General features: G+C 58.6%; 1 protein-coding gene across 1 annotated transcript; it reads right to left on the bottom strand.

The window, feature by feature from the left end:
* Positions 1–820: 820 nt before the first annotated feature.
* Positions 821–14771, bottom strand: BOK (BCL2 family apoptosis regulator BOK). Its single transcript, XM_002749985.7, has 5 exons — positions 14512–14771; positions 13889–14137; positions 11555–11683; positions 5955–6118; positions 821–4685 (listed from the first exon to the last, which is right to left on the bottom strand). Exons 2-5 carry the CDS (start codon positions 14106–14108, stop codon positions 4560–4562), a joined length of 639 nt encoding a protein of 212 aa, XP_002750031.1. The 5' UTR covers positions 14109–14137; positions 14512–14771; the 3' UTR covers positions 821–4559.
* Between the last annotated feature and the right edge of the window lie 1204 nt (positions 14772–15975).

The following is a 15975-nucleotide window of genomic DNA, read 5'->3' as shown; positions in this document are numbered from 1 at the left end:
GGGTTTTCCGTGCTATTTTTACACTCTTGTGCACTTTCTCTCTCACATGAACTTTATAATTAGAAAACATTCTGGTGTTTAGAGCTGGGCACAGAGAGGCTCACGCCTGTAATCCCAGTACTTTGGGAGGCCAAAGTGGGTGGATCACCTGAGGTCAGGGGTTCGTAGACCAGCCTGACCAACATAGTGAAACCCTGTCTCTACTAAAAATACAAAAAATTAGCTGGGCGTGGTGGTGCATGCCTGTAATCCCAGCTACTACGAAGGCAGAGGCAGAATTGTCTAAACCCAGGAGGCAGAGGTTGCGGTGAGCCGAGACTGTGCCATTGCACTCCAGCCTGGGCAACAAGAGTGAAACTCCATTTCAAAAAAAAAAAAACATTCTGGTGTTTAAGGATGACACTAAATTTACTTTATAAGGATTACATTACTTTTGTAGAATTGTCTCGCTCATGAGTGTTTTCTTATCCAGGAACATGGTATTTCTTTTTTTTTTTGAGACGGAGTCTCTGTCGCCCAGGCTGGAGTGCAGTGGTGCGATCTCAGCTCACTGCAGCCTCCACCTCCTGGGTTCAAGCGATTCTCCTGTCTCAGCCTCCTGGGATTACAGGCACGTGCCACCACGCCCTACTGATTTTTGTACTTTTAGTACAGACAGCGTTTCACCATGTTGGCCAGGCTATTCCCAGACTCCTGACCTCAGGTGATCCACTTGCCTTAGCCTCCCAAAGTGCTGGGATGACAGGCGTGAGCCACCGCACCCAACCCTCCGTCTGAATTCGTTTTCTGTTGCTGTGACGACTGAATACCACAGAGTGCGTAAGTTATAAAGAAAAGAATTTTATTTATTGCAATTCTGGAGGCAGGGAGTCCAAGGTAGGGCATTGCCTCTGGTGAGGACCGTGTTGCTGGTGGGGACTCCACAGTGTCGAGGTGGTGCCAGTCACCATGTGAGGGGCTCATGGGAGACCCCTGGTGATAACCGCTCCACTCCCTGATAACCCACTAGTCCGTGAATGGACTAGTGTCTCATGACCCAGCCACCTCCTCAGAATCTCATCCCAACACTGCTGCACTGGAGTCCACGTTTCCAACGCATGAACTTTTGGGGGATGCATAGTTCAAACTCTGGTATTGAAGCCTACTTCGGTGTCTTTATGGTATATTTGAAGTTCTTCTCATTTAGGGTTTCATATTTCTTTTATGTGGAGGGATTTTTATCTTGTTGCTGTTAAAAATGGGTCATCTCTTCCATTCTGTCTTTTAACTGAAAGTGCTGCTTTAAATCCTGCTGTTTCTCTCATTCTCTTAGTGTTTGTAATAGCACTGTCTTGTGCTGGAAATGTAACAAAGTATTTGATCCAGGAAGCATCTGACAGAAGCCTGGGCAAGAGGGGCACCTTGAGCTGGCTTCGCTTTCCCCCTTCCTCTGTCCCTCCTCCTGCCTTCTTTCCTTCTCTCCCATCTGCTGTCTACCAGGCAGGCATCACCAGACCACCCCAAGGGTCCCCTCTTCGTGTTTCTTGAGGCTGCATTATGGGGCATGATAGGGGAAGGCAGGGCTTCAAAGGAGGCACTCGGGGGAGGGGCCCGGGAAGGGCAAGGAGAGGATGGGGCATGTGACAGGCCTCGTCCTCAAGCTTTGTCAGAAGGCTAATGTGCCCTGTGGCCTGAGCTGGGTCAGACGTGCTTGAACAGGAGAATGTCAGCAGGGCCTGGTGGCTCACGCCTGCAGTCCCAGCACTTTGGGAAGCCAAGGTGGGTGGGTCCCTTGTGGTGAGTTTTGAGACCAGCCTGGCCAACATGATGAAACCCCATCTGTATAAAAAACGCAAAAACTAGCTGGATGTGGTGGCAGGCACCTGTAATCCCAGCTACTCAGGAGGCTGAGGCACAAGAATCACTTGAACTGGGAGGCAAAGGTTGCAGTGAGCCAAGACCGTGCCACTGCGTCTGGACGACCGAGCAAGGCCCTAAAAAGGGAGGAATGTCCCTGTATCAGAAAGCAGGACGGTGGGGCCTGCCTGGGACCCCAGCCCTGCAGTGAGTGAGATGGACACAGGAGGCCAAAGTGAAAGGAATGAAAATGAGCTGGACAGATGGGGGACAGGAGCGCCAGGCCGCAGGGCACTCTGGCAAATGTTCCTGGATGGATGGGGGGACTGAGGAGCGCCGGGTCACAGGGCACCCTGACACTTGTTCCCAAGGGTAGGGGAGCTCTGGTGTGGCACACAATATCAGAAGATAGCCTCCATTACAGGGGTTATGGGCGGCTCATGTGGAAATTTTAGAAACATCTCACACTTCATGTTTTGTTCTATCAGGTTCAGCCACCCGTGTCCAGTGTCCACAGCAAGGTCTATGCAGGGTCTCAGGGAAAACAGGGTAGTCCATCAGGCCAGCCCTCAAGAGGCCCCATCCTGGAGAAGCAGGTACACAAAGCTGAAGGACACAGGTCACAGCCGTGGGCCTTCCTACATGGCTCCCTGGCCACAGCACCACAGCACCAAAGAGCCACTGCTGGAGAGGCCAGCGAGCCTGCAGCAGACCTGAACCAGAGTTCCTGGGCACGGCCCACACAGCCAGTCCGGAGCCTCCTTGCTGAGGGTCGAGGAAGGCTTGGGATGCTGGCATTAGGGCTGGGTCCTGAGGGGTGATGAGGGAGAGCAGAAGAGGAGGAGGAGGGGGTAAAGGCTGCAGGGGGAGGAGGAGGGGGTAAAGGCTGCAGGGGGAAGAGGAGGGGGAGGGCTGCAGGGAGGAGGAGGGGGTAAAGGCTGCAGGGGGAGGAGGGGGGAGGGCTGCAGGTGGGGGAGGAAGAGAGCCCCAGCTTCCTCAAGTGCTGGGATTACAGTCAGGAGCCACCACACCCAGCCTTTTTTTTTTTTTTTGAGACAGGGTCTCAGGTACCCAGGCTGGAGTACAGTGGCACAATCACAGCTAAGTGCAGCCTCAACTTCTCAGATTCAAGCAATCCTCCCACCTCAGCCTCCAGAGTAGCTGGGGCCACAGGTGCAATCCATCATGCTTGACTAATTTTATTTTTGTAGAGATGGGATCTTGTTATATTGCCCAGGCTGGTCTCGAACTCCTGGCTTCAAGCCACCATCCTGCCTCCCAAAGTGCTGGGATTACAGGTGTGAGATACTATACCTGGCCCCATTGTACTCTAGTTTGACCTGTGTTGTAAAGCCACCCAGAACCCTGTCTTCTGTAAGTAATAAGGAGCATCCAGGGTGACACTCTGCATATCTCTATTACCACGTCACACCATGGACTACTGGTGTTTTACTACCTGAAATTGGCATTAGTGCCTTTAAGTCTAATTGGGATAAAGAACCAATTCCAAGAAGCCTCCCATCCCCACCCTCTCGCCACTCCCCCAGCCCCCATTATTTTCAAGCAAACCCTCCATACCTTTGACTATTTTAGGCAGAGCGACTTTGTCTGAAATGAGACAACTGTTTGGAGAAGTGCATCACCACCCGTGCCCTCCGGTGGGGCCTGAATGCCATGAGTCCAGGGCTGGCTTTCTGCAGGGGCCTCTTGTCCTGGCACGTGGCCCACCCCAGCAGGAAGCCTGGCATGGAGGGCTCAGGTGGGCAGTGTGTGGAGGGCAGGCTGCTAGGCCAGGCCTCCCCGAAGGACGGCCTCACGTCCAGCCTGTGCTATCTCCTGAGCGCTGTGCTTCTCTGGAGCAGGATGGGCTGGCTCAGGGCTCCCAGAAAGATGCCTCACAGGTGCCCAGAAATGTAGGCATCAAGGGAGGCTGCCTGTGGGCGGCTTGGGCTTCAAGTGCACCCTGGGGCTAGGGTCCCAGATATAACAGGCACATCCCCAAATGACTGTAAAAGGATGGGCACAAAAACAGCAGGGGGGGTCACCCTCACCCTTGACTGACGTGAACCTGGACTGGGAGCAGACTCATGCAATGTTCCTTCTCGGCCATAGGTTCCACATCCAGTGGTCAGGTATGCTGGCCTGGAGCCTGCTGGCCCCGGTCCCCACCACACAAGGACCCTGTCACAGGTCGGGGGCATACGCTTCCTCGAGAATCGGATTAAGCAACCAGCATACGAGCCTTACGCTCTGAGTCCCCACGGCTCTTCCAGCTTTGTCCAGGCCACAGTCACCTTCAGACTGAATGTGTGGGGCCCCTGAGGACTCATGTCCTGAGACAGCCCCTCTTCTTGGGATGGGATCCCGCGCATCAGGTGAGAGCAGGGTGTTCCCAGCCCCTTCATCGGGGGCCTGGGCGTTGACCCTGACCTTCCTGGACCCAGAAAGAAAAAGGAAGACAGAGGTCCCAGGAAAAGGGGCACCAGCAGGGAGGGTGGCAGGGTGGCCCAAAGCCCAGCTCCCAGGCTCAGGGAAGCCCCTCCCTGCTCACCCCTTCCAGAGGGCTTGGGTCTGCGAAGGAACAGGGCTTGCGGAGGGTCTCCAAGGATTAGAGTGCTCCAGGCTCAGGTGGGGAGGAGGGAGATGTGTTCGGTGCTGAGGGCCTCCTGTGTCAGGCCCAGAGGGCCAGGCTGCAGGCCCAGATGAGCTCCCAGGTGGGCAGCTCATCTCTCTGGCAGGAGCACGAAGAAGGCAGCCTTCAGGAAGCGGCCAAAGCTGCAGAGTGCGGCGAGCAGCCAGTGGGAGCGGAGGCCAGGGTCTGTGTTGACCACACACTTGAGGACATCAGTCTGGGAGGGAAGAGGGACTATGAGAGCAGAACCAGCACCGCCGGACCTGCCCGGCACTGCCAGACCCCCAGCACCATGCACTAGAACATCAGCCAACTGCTTGAGGGAACGCAGGAGACTGGTAGGAAAGGAGGTCTGTGACCTGTACTGAAGCCTCCAGCACAGGACTAGAGCCTACACAGTGCACATTCAGACAGCGTGAAGCTCCAGGAGGCACCCCAGTGAGGACAGAGGGCAGCCAGGCCGGGCAGAGGGCAGGAGAGAGGCCTGCGTGGCCCTCGCTGGGACTCCAGGCATCCTAGACCAGGGTGCCGGCTCCTCTCAGCCACCTGCCTGCTGCCCCCCGAGGGGCTACAAGTACCCCCACATCCTCCTGTTGGGCCTTGGAGCCTGGGCTGCCAGGAAGGGGCAAACCCAGCTTCATTCAGACTCTGCCTGGAACAAGAGCAGGGCCTGCGCTTCCAGAAGCCCAAGGAGTCCCTGGACTCTGAAGCTCCTTCTGGGTGAGTAAATGAATGTCCACTCCAATTCTCTTCTGCCCTTCACTTCCTGATAATAAATGAAGTCTTTTCCCTGCAGCCTGGACCTGTGTCCTTGACATTGCTCAAGGTGTCCTCGCCCACTGGGCACACAGTGCCCCATGCCAGGCTCCACAGGAGGAAGGCAGGAGGGGATGGAAGTCTTGGGGTCTCTGCTGAGGGATGCCTGTGTGTGACATCCTGGGACAGGGCCCTCCCCCACCCCCAATTCAGCCTTCAGAGGAGACCACAGCCCCAGCAGACCACCTGACTTCAACCTCACAAAATGCTGAGCCAAAGGCCCCAGCAGAGGGGTCTGAGCCCTGTCACCCTGGCCACTGATGCACACACCCGCCCCAACACCCACTGTACAGGAGAGAACACTGGACTCCGGGCAGGGGAGCTGCTGTCCCCACCCAGGCCCCAGCAGCACCTGCGGTCTGGGCGGGGCAGAGCAGGAAATTGGGAGCCTGGAGACAGAGAAAGGGTTTGGCTCTGACACCAACCCCTCAGGGCCTTGCTTTTCCCACTTGGGGCGGGCAGCAGGTCTTAAGCACAGGGTAAGTCAGTGCTGGATCTGGGCAGAGAAGAGAGCCCAGGGCCTGCCTGAGGGTCTCAGCCCTTGCCCCACCCCTGCCTCACCCATCTACCCCAGCAGTGTCCAGGTGCTCACCCACCCACCCACCCTCCCCGTGCCCCGCACCCTCACACCCCAACTCTCTCCTGCCCCCACAGGCGCTCAGGTGCTCACCCATCCACCGCGCCTCCGCAGCCAGGTGGCCAGGGTCTTGCGCACAAACTCTCCCAGGCAGTCAACAAGGGCGTGGACCATGGCAGGCTGGGCCTGCCTCACGCAGTCCACGGCCAGCCCTGCGGCCACCGCATACAAGGACACCACCTTGCCCCACGTGATGCCTGGAGGGAGACAGATGGTCAAGACCAGGACTTGAATCCTGCCCACGGGAGCCCAGAAAGGGGCTGGGCCCCTCTGAGCCGATGTCCCGCTTATTGTCCAGCACATAACCACAGACTGTCCCAAGTGGGGGACCCCTCCCTGACAGGACACCGGCCAGCTGGCCACCTTGCCCACCTTCTCAGGTAGTTCTCGGACAGCAGGTTATTCAGTGGCTGAATAATATTCCTCACGATGGACACACTGCATTTTGTCTATCCACTTATCAGCCTTTAGCCAATAACCTTCGGCTCTTACACAGAATGCTGCTATGAACACTGACGCACAGTTTTTTGTGAGGATTTAAGTGTCCACATCCCTTGAGAGCACACCTGCAGGTAGATTTGCTGGGTCACATGGTAACCCCATGTTTACCCGTCTGAGGAACTACCAGGCTGCTTTTTCCAAAGCAGGTGTGCCATCTAACAGTCCCACCAGGAGAGCACAAGTGTCTGGCTTCTCCATGTCTTCAAGAACACCTGTGGTCACCTGACTTTTTCTTTTTTTTTGAGATGGAGTTTTGCTCTGTCACCCAGGCTGGAGTGCAGTGGCACAGTCAGCCCACTGTTGGGATTATAGGCGTAAGCTACTGCACCTGGCCTTTTTTTTTTAAGAATAGGGTCTCCTTTCATCGCCAAGGCTGGAGTACAGGGGCATGATCATAGCTCACTGAAGCCTTCCACTCTAGGACTCCAGTTTCTCCCACCTCCGCCTTCTGAGTTGCTGGGACTATAGGCATGCACCACCGTGCCCGGTTAATTTTGTGTTTTTAAATTTTTTTGTAGAGATGGGGTCTCACTATGTGGCCTGGACTGGTCTCCAACTCCTGGGCTCAAGCAGTCCTCCTACCTCAGCCTCCCGAAGTGCAGGCATTACAGGAAAGGAGGCTCGGATTTGCATTTCCCTAGTGACTGGTGGCCCGGTACATCTTGCGGGGTGCCTGGCAGTCACTGAGACATCTTCCTTGGAGAAACATCTATTCCAAGTCTTTGTTTTCCCTTTGGAGCCAGAGCCTTGCTCTCTCACCCAGGCTGGAGCACAGTGGCACATCTCAGCTCACTGCTACCTCCCGGATTCAAGTGATTCTCCTGCCTCAGCCTCCCAAGTGGCCGGGATTACAGATGCCCACCATTCCACCCAGCTAATTTTTGTATTTTAGTAGAGACAGGGTTTCACCATCTTGGCCAGGCTGGTCTCAAATTCCTGACCTCATAATCCACCCACCTCAGCCTCCCAAAGTTCTAGGATTATAGATGTGAGCCACCACGCCTGGCCTATATTCTGATTCTTTGCCCATCTTTTAATTGGGTTGTTAGTATTGATTTGTAAGATTACATATTTTCTCTGTATTATTTTTCTTTTATTATTTTTACTTTTTTTTTTTAGAGGGAGTCTTGCTTTGTCACCCAGTCTGGAGTGCAGTGGCACGATCTTGGCTCACTGTAATCCGCCTCCTGGGTTCAAGTGATTCTCCTGCCTCAGCCTCCCCAGTAACTGAGATTACAGGCATGCACCACCACACCCAGCTGTTTTTTAATATTTTTGGTAGAGATGGGGTTTCACCAGGTTGGCCAGGCTGGTCTCAAACTCCTGACCTCAAGTGATCTGCCCGCCTTGGCCTCCCAAAGTGCTGGGATTACAGGCGAGAGCCACCATGCCTGGCCATTTGTATTTATCTTATAGTAAAACTATAACAAAATAAATATATATTATACATATGTAATTACTGAAAATACAATTCGAATTCAAAGAAAAAAATAAAAACTACAGTCAACTTCTAAATGGGGAGAAATGATGCGTTTTACCACTTTGGAAATGAGTTTTTTGAAAGCCCTGGGCGGGAACTTTCAAGCCCTAAATGAAAATAGCCAGAAACGACATCAGTTGGCCTCTGCTTTCGTGGCAGACTCCTGGGACTGGAGCCCTGGAGACCCCCGGAGCCCTGCCCTGCAGCCCTCACATCACTAAGCCAAAGCCCCAGACCCAAGGAGGTGCAGGTGGTGCAGGTGGTGCAGGAGGTGCTGCAGGCCTGCAGTGGAGGGCTGGGCGGGGAGGAAGGAGACCCAGGGTCAGAGTGCGCAGGGGTGGCTGGCGTGGGAGGAGCCTCCGGCAGGGAGGCAAGGACAGTAAAGCACTTGGAGGCTGGAGGCTCGCCCTGGAGGCAAAAGGGCCCAAAATGAGGAGGACTGGGATGGACAAAGGGTGAAGAGGGACGGGGGGCAGCTGCCAGCAGGCCTGAGGGGCACAGTCTGGGAGCCAGTGAGGGCAGAGGGGCAGCCCTGCCCTCTGTCCCTAGTCAGGCAGCTCTGAGATTCAGAGAGGTTAAGAAATCCATGGCAGGCCACTCGGTTCTTGAGCCTCAGCCTAGCAGCGGGTGCAGCGTGGAGGCTGCCACAGGGGCAGAGCTGGGCCTTTGTGGGACAAGCCTGCAGTGCTGGGTGGGTGGCGGACGCTGACTGCAGGGGAGCGGGCTCCGGCTTTACTGTGAAAACCACGAGATTTTTTTTTTTTTTTTTTTTGAGACAGAGTTGCCTAGGCTGGAGTGCAATCTCGGCTCACTGCCACCTACGCCTCCCAGGTTCAAGTGTTTCTCCTGCCTTGGTCTCTTTTATCGCTGGGATAACAGGTGCCTGCCACCACACCTGGCTAATTTTTTGTATTTTCAGTACAGACAGGGTTTCACCATGCTGGCCAGCCTGCTCTCAAACTCCCGATCTCAGGTGATCCACCGCCTCAGCCTCCCAAAGTTCTGGGATTACAGGCGTGAACCGTCATGCCCGGCTCGAAAACCACGAGATTTAAATGGAACTCTACACAAACCCTGGGCTGCCTGGCCGGTGACCCCTACCACGTCCCCTGTCAGCTGTGCGCCCACTCATCCCTGCCATCACCTTTCTCCTCAGCTCTCCCCGGCCCCCCAGACGTCCACCCAGAACCAGAGCCTTCCTAGGCACCGCCCCCACCTCAGGCCAGGCACTGCTCAGGCAAGGCCAGGCAGGCAGGGCCTCCTGGCCCCGTCCTCTCTCCCTGCTGAACAGGGAGGCCCACCTCCCAGGGCCTGCCCCACCTCTGGGCAGACTGCTGCATTCTCAGAAATGACTGTTCCTTTTAAAGCCAGCCTGTGGCTCGTAAACCCAGTGGCCCTGAGGCAGACACCCGGGTGGCCACCCACGCACTGGCGTCGGCCAAGGGAAGGCTGAGGGTGGTCATCAGCCCAGGATGCCTTCCGCTCCTGGCTTCCTTCCTGGGCCCCACCCACTCCTCCTCCAGGCGCCTGCCCCGTCACCCTGCAGGCTGGAGGGGCAGGCATCAGCTCACCAGCTCTTCAGCTCCTCCCGCCCCCACTGTGCCATGGACCCTGCCTCCCTCCCCTCTGCCCCCCTGCCCCTGAGCCACACCCACCAGCCCACGCCCCAGCCCCCACCCATATGCACCCCCAGCCCACCCAGGTCTGCCCCATGACATGCCTCAGCCTGGCCTGGGCCTGGCTGCCTCCAGCAAAGCTCACTGCCACGTGGGGGCCTAGGAGCCAAACTGCCAAAGAGGATTCATTTACGATCTCTCGGAGGAACAGGGGAGCAGTGACACAGTCCAGGCTCTGAGGCCACCCCAGGAGCATCACACAGAGTCCCGCCTGCACCCAGCTCAGCACCGCCTCCTGACCCCCACACCACAGCGCGCGGTCACTGTTCCTCCCCTTGTGTGGTCTGGGGCGCTCCAGTATGTGCTGCGACAGCCAGACAAGCCCCGGGGCAGCCCCCACCTGGACCCCCATTCTAGGACTCAGCCTTCCCGCTGAGCAGCTGAGGTGTCTTCTGCCCAGGGAGGTCAGCACTGAGAAATCGTGGCACTGGAGAGGCCCATGGCCCCTGCTCCCCTGGCCTCCAGTCAAGGGTGTCAGCCCCACTCTGTCCCTGGGCCTCTGGCCAGCCCACCAGCGGTCGGAGAAGCCTGGGAGGGGAGGGGTTACCCCACAAGGGTGGGGTCTGGAGGAGCCAGACGCAGTTGTCCTCACATTCCTGGCCTCTTCCCCTTGCCCTCCGATGGGTGGAGGTCCTGAGGCCATCTGAAGGCCCCTGGCTCTGAGGGTCCCCCAGGGGTAGCATGCATCTCCTGCAGCAAGCGTGTGGCTTCCCCTGGCGCCTCTGCCCGAAGCCCAGCTCCTGCTGCTGCAGACAAGGCAGCTGAGGCCACAGAGGTGACAGCAGCCACGGTCACACAGCTGATCGGCCACAGATCCAGACTGGCTCCCAGACAAGGGCTGGCGAGGCCTCCCTGCTGCCAGGGGTCTTCCAAAAAGCCAGCCCGAGTGAACAGCATTCCCCTCCTGCAAGCTTCAGGGAATCCTGCTAACCCCAGGGTCACTGCCTGGAGCTGTGCCCAGCACCCGACAGCACTTGGAAAACACCTGAGGGCCGTGCCGATCAGGGAGTCGCACCACCCTCCCCAACAGCGGTGCTACGTGCCCGCCACACCCAGGGGCCACTCATAGCTTGGGGTGCCAGGATGGGACTCAGGGTCACAGAGCGTCAAAGGCAGGGAGCCGAGGTCTGCAGGGCCAGACCTGATGACTTGGGGCAAGCAGACAGAAGCCACACTGGGCAAAGCCAGCCGGGGCTACTGGACAAGCAAACAGTGGGGCACCAAGCAGGGTAGATAAGCCCTGAGCCTCCTGTGGGCCTGGAAGCAGGTGGGCAGCCGGAGCAACAGGAACAAGGGGGCAGAACTGGGTTTTTGCCTCTCCGGGCAGACGGACATGCCCAGGAGGGTCATGGGTGAGGCAGGCACAGCCAGGTGAGATGTGCTGCTGTTTTCCGGACATCCCCGAGAGCCAGTCTTCCTGGACCTCCTGCCCCCGTGCTGTCCCCTCCCTGGATGCTGGAGCCCTGAGGCTCGCCTCTGACCAGCAGAATCTGGCAGACTGACTCGTGACTTCTGAGGGTACATCACAGCCCGGCAATGTCCACTTGGGAGCTGCCTGGGAAGCTTGCTCCCGGACACTCCTTGGGGTGCAGCACCGTGCTGTGAGAAGCCCAGGTGCCCCTTGGGGGCCACTGCGGCCCCCCAGGCAGCTCTAAGACGTGCCACTCAGCAAGCCTGCAGGTCATGCAGCCCCGCTGATGCTGGACACAATTACAACTCTCAAGAAGCCTGTGCCAGCTGCCCAGCGTGCCCGCCAACCCACAGAACCACGAGAGACCCTGAATGCTGTAGTTTGAGTCCTGAGGATCCGCACTGGTCGCTGGGCAGTTCCAGACATCTACAGCAGCGAGATAGTACCAGTGAGCACTGGGCAGCGCCAGGATGGGCAGGGGCTGGCTCGTGGGGTCCCTGTAAGACTGAGCCGCAGACCCCAGATCCCTCCCTGAGGTCCCAGGGGATGGGCAGGCTGGGCATACCTGCAGAGAAGATGTGGCCGGCCACGGCCAAGAATGCATCGGTCACCACAGGCTCGGACTGTAGGGAGATGTGCAGCTGGCGCGCCACGTTGCGGTAAACGCTGGGTCGGATCATCTCCAGCTCATCCCCTGTGTGGGCGCAAGAGCAGGTGAGAGGCGGCCCATGCCCCAGCTCCCTGGGACACAGCTGGCTTGGGGCATACCCTGCACCTGACCCCACCTGGCCGTCCTGTTCCTCATTCAACCTGTCTGACTTTCACCCCCACTTGACCCCATCTGACTTCCCTTAAGCACCCCCCACCTTGGCCCCTAGGGACCAGGAGACCAAGGAAGTGCTGAGGGTGCCCCCAGTCCTGTCCCTCTGAGGAGCCAGCCCCTAGGCTGAGCCGGCCAAGCCGGTGGGGCGGGAATCCTGTGAGAGCGTGGGCTGCGCCTGCTGGTGACTCACGGCCGACAGGCAGCAGAGCTGCCCAGAGCAGAAGGGACCAGGCAGGCGGCCAGAGCCCAACCTGGGGAGGGGCTGGGCAGAAAGCATGGGGGTGAGGGCAGGGGGAAGCCCGAGCGCCTGGCTCAGGGACCACTCAGGTGTGGAGGCTGAGCTGCTGTCCTGGGCCACCCGCAATGCCACACCCACCCCGGCTCCTGCTGCCAAGGGGACATGCTTGGAAGTGGCACTGCATCAGCCCTGCTCTGGAGACCAAGGATAGCCACCGACAGGCCCACCGCGCCCTTGGCAGCAGCAGTGCACAGGCACGGGGCAGATGGTGCCGGGAATGCCACAGGACCCTGGGATCGGGAGTCCCAGCCCAGCCGGCAATCCGGCCAAAGCAAACAGGGAAATGCTGTGGCTGGACCATCCCGACTGATAAGCGGGCCCTCATCCCTGGAGCCAGCTGCTCTGCATCTCATTAATTAAGATCTGGAACCAAAGCAGAGCCCAGGAGAGGGGGGCAGGCATGGGCGGGGGAGGCAGGCGGGGGTGGGGGGGTGACATGGAAATTCCCAGGCCTGACCCAGCGGCTCCTCCTAACACAGACCTCCGGGGCTGCTGCAGGCTGGCCCCAGACTCAAGGTGGGGACACAACCCAGGCTTCCTAACTGCGCTGGCCGAGGGCAGGGAGGCAGCGCTGGCCTCCAGGGACTGACCCTGAGCAGCTGTGAGGGCAGACTGGTCAAAGTTTTGTCCCTCCGGGGCCCCCTTGGCCATCTGGGACTTCCAGCCATTCCAGGGGTCTGGAATCATCTCAGAAGCCCCTGAAAGGATCCCCTGGGGTCATTCTCAGAGCCCCGCTGGAGACAGCAGTAGGCAGGCGGTCTCACAGAGTCCCACCAACCCCCTCACTCCCACCCAGAGACCTCTCCCTTCTTCCCTTCTCAGCTGGGACTCCATCTCCTCCTGGGGGCTCTGTGCTGTCCCCCATGGATTCTGTCCACGTCACACACGCTCCTGGGGAAGCCAGGTCTACTCAGCTTTGCTCTCCGGGCCCAGCCCACCACACAAGGACAGGGGCCACCCAGAGCCCATGCCAACATCGGCCCAAGAGGAGGCAGTGTGTCCCTCACACAGTCGTGCCCTCTGACCCTGACCCGCTGCCTGGAGAGCCACGGCTTCAGTTTCTCCTCTGCTGTCACCTCCCCTTCCAGGGCTCGGCCACAAGGGCCTCATGTGCCCTCTCTGGGCACCTAATAAACATTCATGGGTGACAGCCCCAGCCCGGCTCTGGGAAGGGGACACAGCAGGGCCGGTCCCACCCTCTACAGTCCAGGCTTTGGGGAAGGTGGGGGCAGCCAGTGGGCTGTGTGTGACCCCAGAACCGAGCACCCCCATTAGTCCTCACAGCACCACTAAATAGGGTTTCGGCTACCCAGCCCGGTGCGCGCAGTTTCCAATAAGGGAGCCTCGGAGGCCATGGAATCCAGAGGGCAGCGGGCGGGATCTCCACCAGTAACAGCAAGGATCTGTTTTCCAAAATAAACATCGGGACACGTGCTCACACAGGGTTCCATGCCCAGCTGAGAACAAGGGTCACTGTGGAAGCTTAGCCACTAACAGATTATCCTTTCTGGAGCCTGCCATTGTTTATGGCCAGTGTGTCTGAAATCCGGGCTGAGCAGGCAGCCGGTGGGGGGGCCTGCGGTGTGGGAGGCCGGAGAGGGCAGATGGGGGGCTCCCGCCCGGGTGGGCCTGTACCGAATGCCTGGCCGTCCCAGTCAGGGGGTGGGCGCCCCTGGGCCAACCCCCCCCACCCCGCCCCCGTCTCGGCCTCGGAGGAGGCTGGGCCCGGCAGGGGGAGGAGGCGCGGCTGGGGGTCCCGCCGGAGCGCACGCACTCACCCAGGCGCAGCAGCACCGCGCACACCTCGGCCAGGCGCCCCGGGAACGGCGCGGCGCGCTCGGGCGCGCTCCAGGAGAGGCCGGCGCGCAGTAGCCGCGCGTGCACGTACTCCCTGCCGAGCGCCTTGGCCTGGGCCACCAGCTCCTTGTCGGTGGGCGAGCGGTCAAAGGCGTCCATGATCTCGGCGGCGAAGACGGAGGAGCGCCGCAGCACCTCCATGGCGGCGACGCGGGCGGGGGGCGCCGCACCTGCGGGCACAAGCGCTCAGCCCAGCGGAGGGGAGCGGAGGGGAGGCGGCGTGGGGCGCGGGGCGCGGGGCGCGGGGCGCGGGGCTGGGCGTGGCCCTCGGGAAGGGCCGCAGCGGCGCCGGGTCCGCGCTCGTGTTTTGTGCCCCGAATCTTTAGACACCCCGCGCCACGTTCTTTAAGGACCCGACTGCGGCCTGAGATCCCCGCGGCCGCCGGGCCGCCCTCGAAGGCGAGCGCGTGGGCGGCGGGGCGGAGGGCGCAGCTCGTCCCCACGGCGACTCCCGGACCCCGCCCGCCTCCGCCGCCCGCGGTCCCGCGCGTGTCCCCCACCCCGCGGGTGCCCCGGGGACGGACGCCACGCCCGCCGCGCTCACCTCTCCCGCCGCATGGCGCGGGCGCCGGGGTGGAGTTCTGGCTTCAGGAGCCGCTCGCCGCCGCCGCCGACCTCGACCCTTCCATTCAGACCCGCGAGGACGCGCGCCCCACCCGGCGCCCGCCCCGTCCACGCCCGAGCCGGGGGCGCGAGGTCCTCCGGGCTTCCCGCGCTCTCCGGGGGCTCCGGCCGCGGCGTCGGGGGCCTGGGCGGCGAGGGGGGCACCGCGCGAGTCGGGGCCGGCGAGAGGCTTGGCCTTCTAAGGGAAAGGGGCTTGGCCTGCAGAGGGAAAGGCAGCCCCGGGGGCGGAGTCGCGAGGCGCGGCCAGAGCTTCCCCGACCGCCTCCCGGCTTAAGGAGGCCCGAGCGAGTTCCCCGGACGCGCCCGGAGAAGGCGACCGGGCCGGAGCTGCCCAGCGAGCGGAGCACCTGGGACCTGGAGCCCGCCCCAGCCGCCTGCGTGCTCGCCGGGTCCACTTGAAATTGGGCTGCCTGTCTTCGTTTGTAGAGGTTCTTTCTGTACTGTGGATGCGCGTGCCCTTTGTATTGTAGATGGATTCTTGGATTCGCATTTATTGACGATATTGCAAATATCTTCCTCTATTCTGTGGTTTACTTTTGGTGATGAACAGGACCCTTAGTGATGTCCAATTTGTCAATATTGTCTTTCTGGTTAGTACCTTTCTGTTAGGATGTTTTCCTGTGTTTTCTTTTAGAAGCTGTTTTAGGGCTCATATTTGGATCTACTGATTGATTACATATTAATTATTGTGAATGGTGTGGTAGGCGCCAGAGCTCCTTTTTTTCCGTGTGGATATCCAATTGACCTGGCATCATTTATTGAAAAGCATCATTTTTTCCCCACCGAATTGGAGGAGTCCTCAACATCTCAACATAAATCGACTGAAGTGTGTGTGTGTGTGTGTGTGTGTGTGTCTGTCTTCTGTTTCGGGACTCTATCCCACTGGTTTATTTCTGTGTGTGTGTGTGTGTGTGTCTGTCTGCTGTTTCGGGACTCTATCCCACTGGTTTATTTCTTTATCCTTCAATCAACCTCACACAGTTTGAACAATAGGATTAACCAACGTGACCTACTTCACATATGGACAACACTTCCCCCAACAGCTGTAAAATACATATTCTTCCCACGTGCACATAGAATGTTTATCAAAATAAACTATATCATCGTCCTTATACAAGTCTCGGCACGTTTTGAAGGACTGAAATCATACAATGCACTCTCTCTGAATTAAATCAAAAGTCATTAACAGGAAAATTACTGGAAAGTCTCCAAATGCTTGGAAATTACATGGCACAATTCTAAATAATCAGTGGGTCAATAATCACAGTGGAAGGTGTAAAATATGTCGACAAGAACAACAGTGAAAAATATGACATATCAAATGCTCTGCAATGCAACGAAAACACTGCTTAGAGCTTTGCAGCTTTAGAAGAGAGATTGAAAA

The sequence above is a fragment of the Callithrix jacchus genome, chromosome 6, assembly GCF_049354715.1.
Source record: "Callithrix jacchus isolate 240 chromosome 6, calJac240_pri, whole genome shotgun sequence".
In the NCBI taxonomy this organism is placed as follows: Eukaryota; Metazoa; Chordata; class Mammalia; order Primates; family Cebidae; genus Callithrix; species Callithrix jacchus.
Note: the sequence above shows the minus strand (reverse complement) of the source record. Positions and strands in the feature narration are given on the sequence as shown.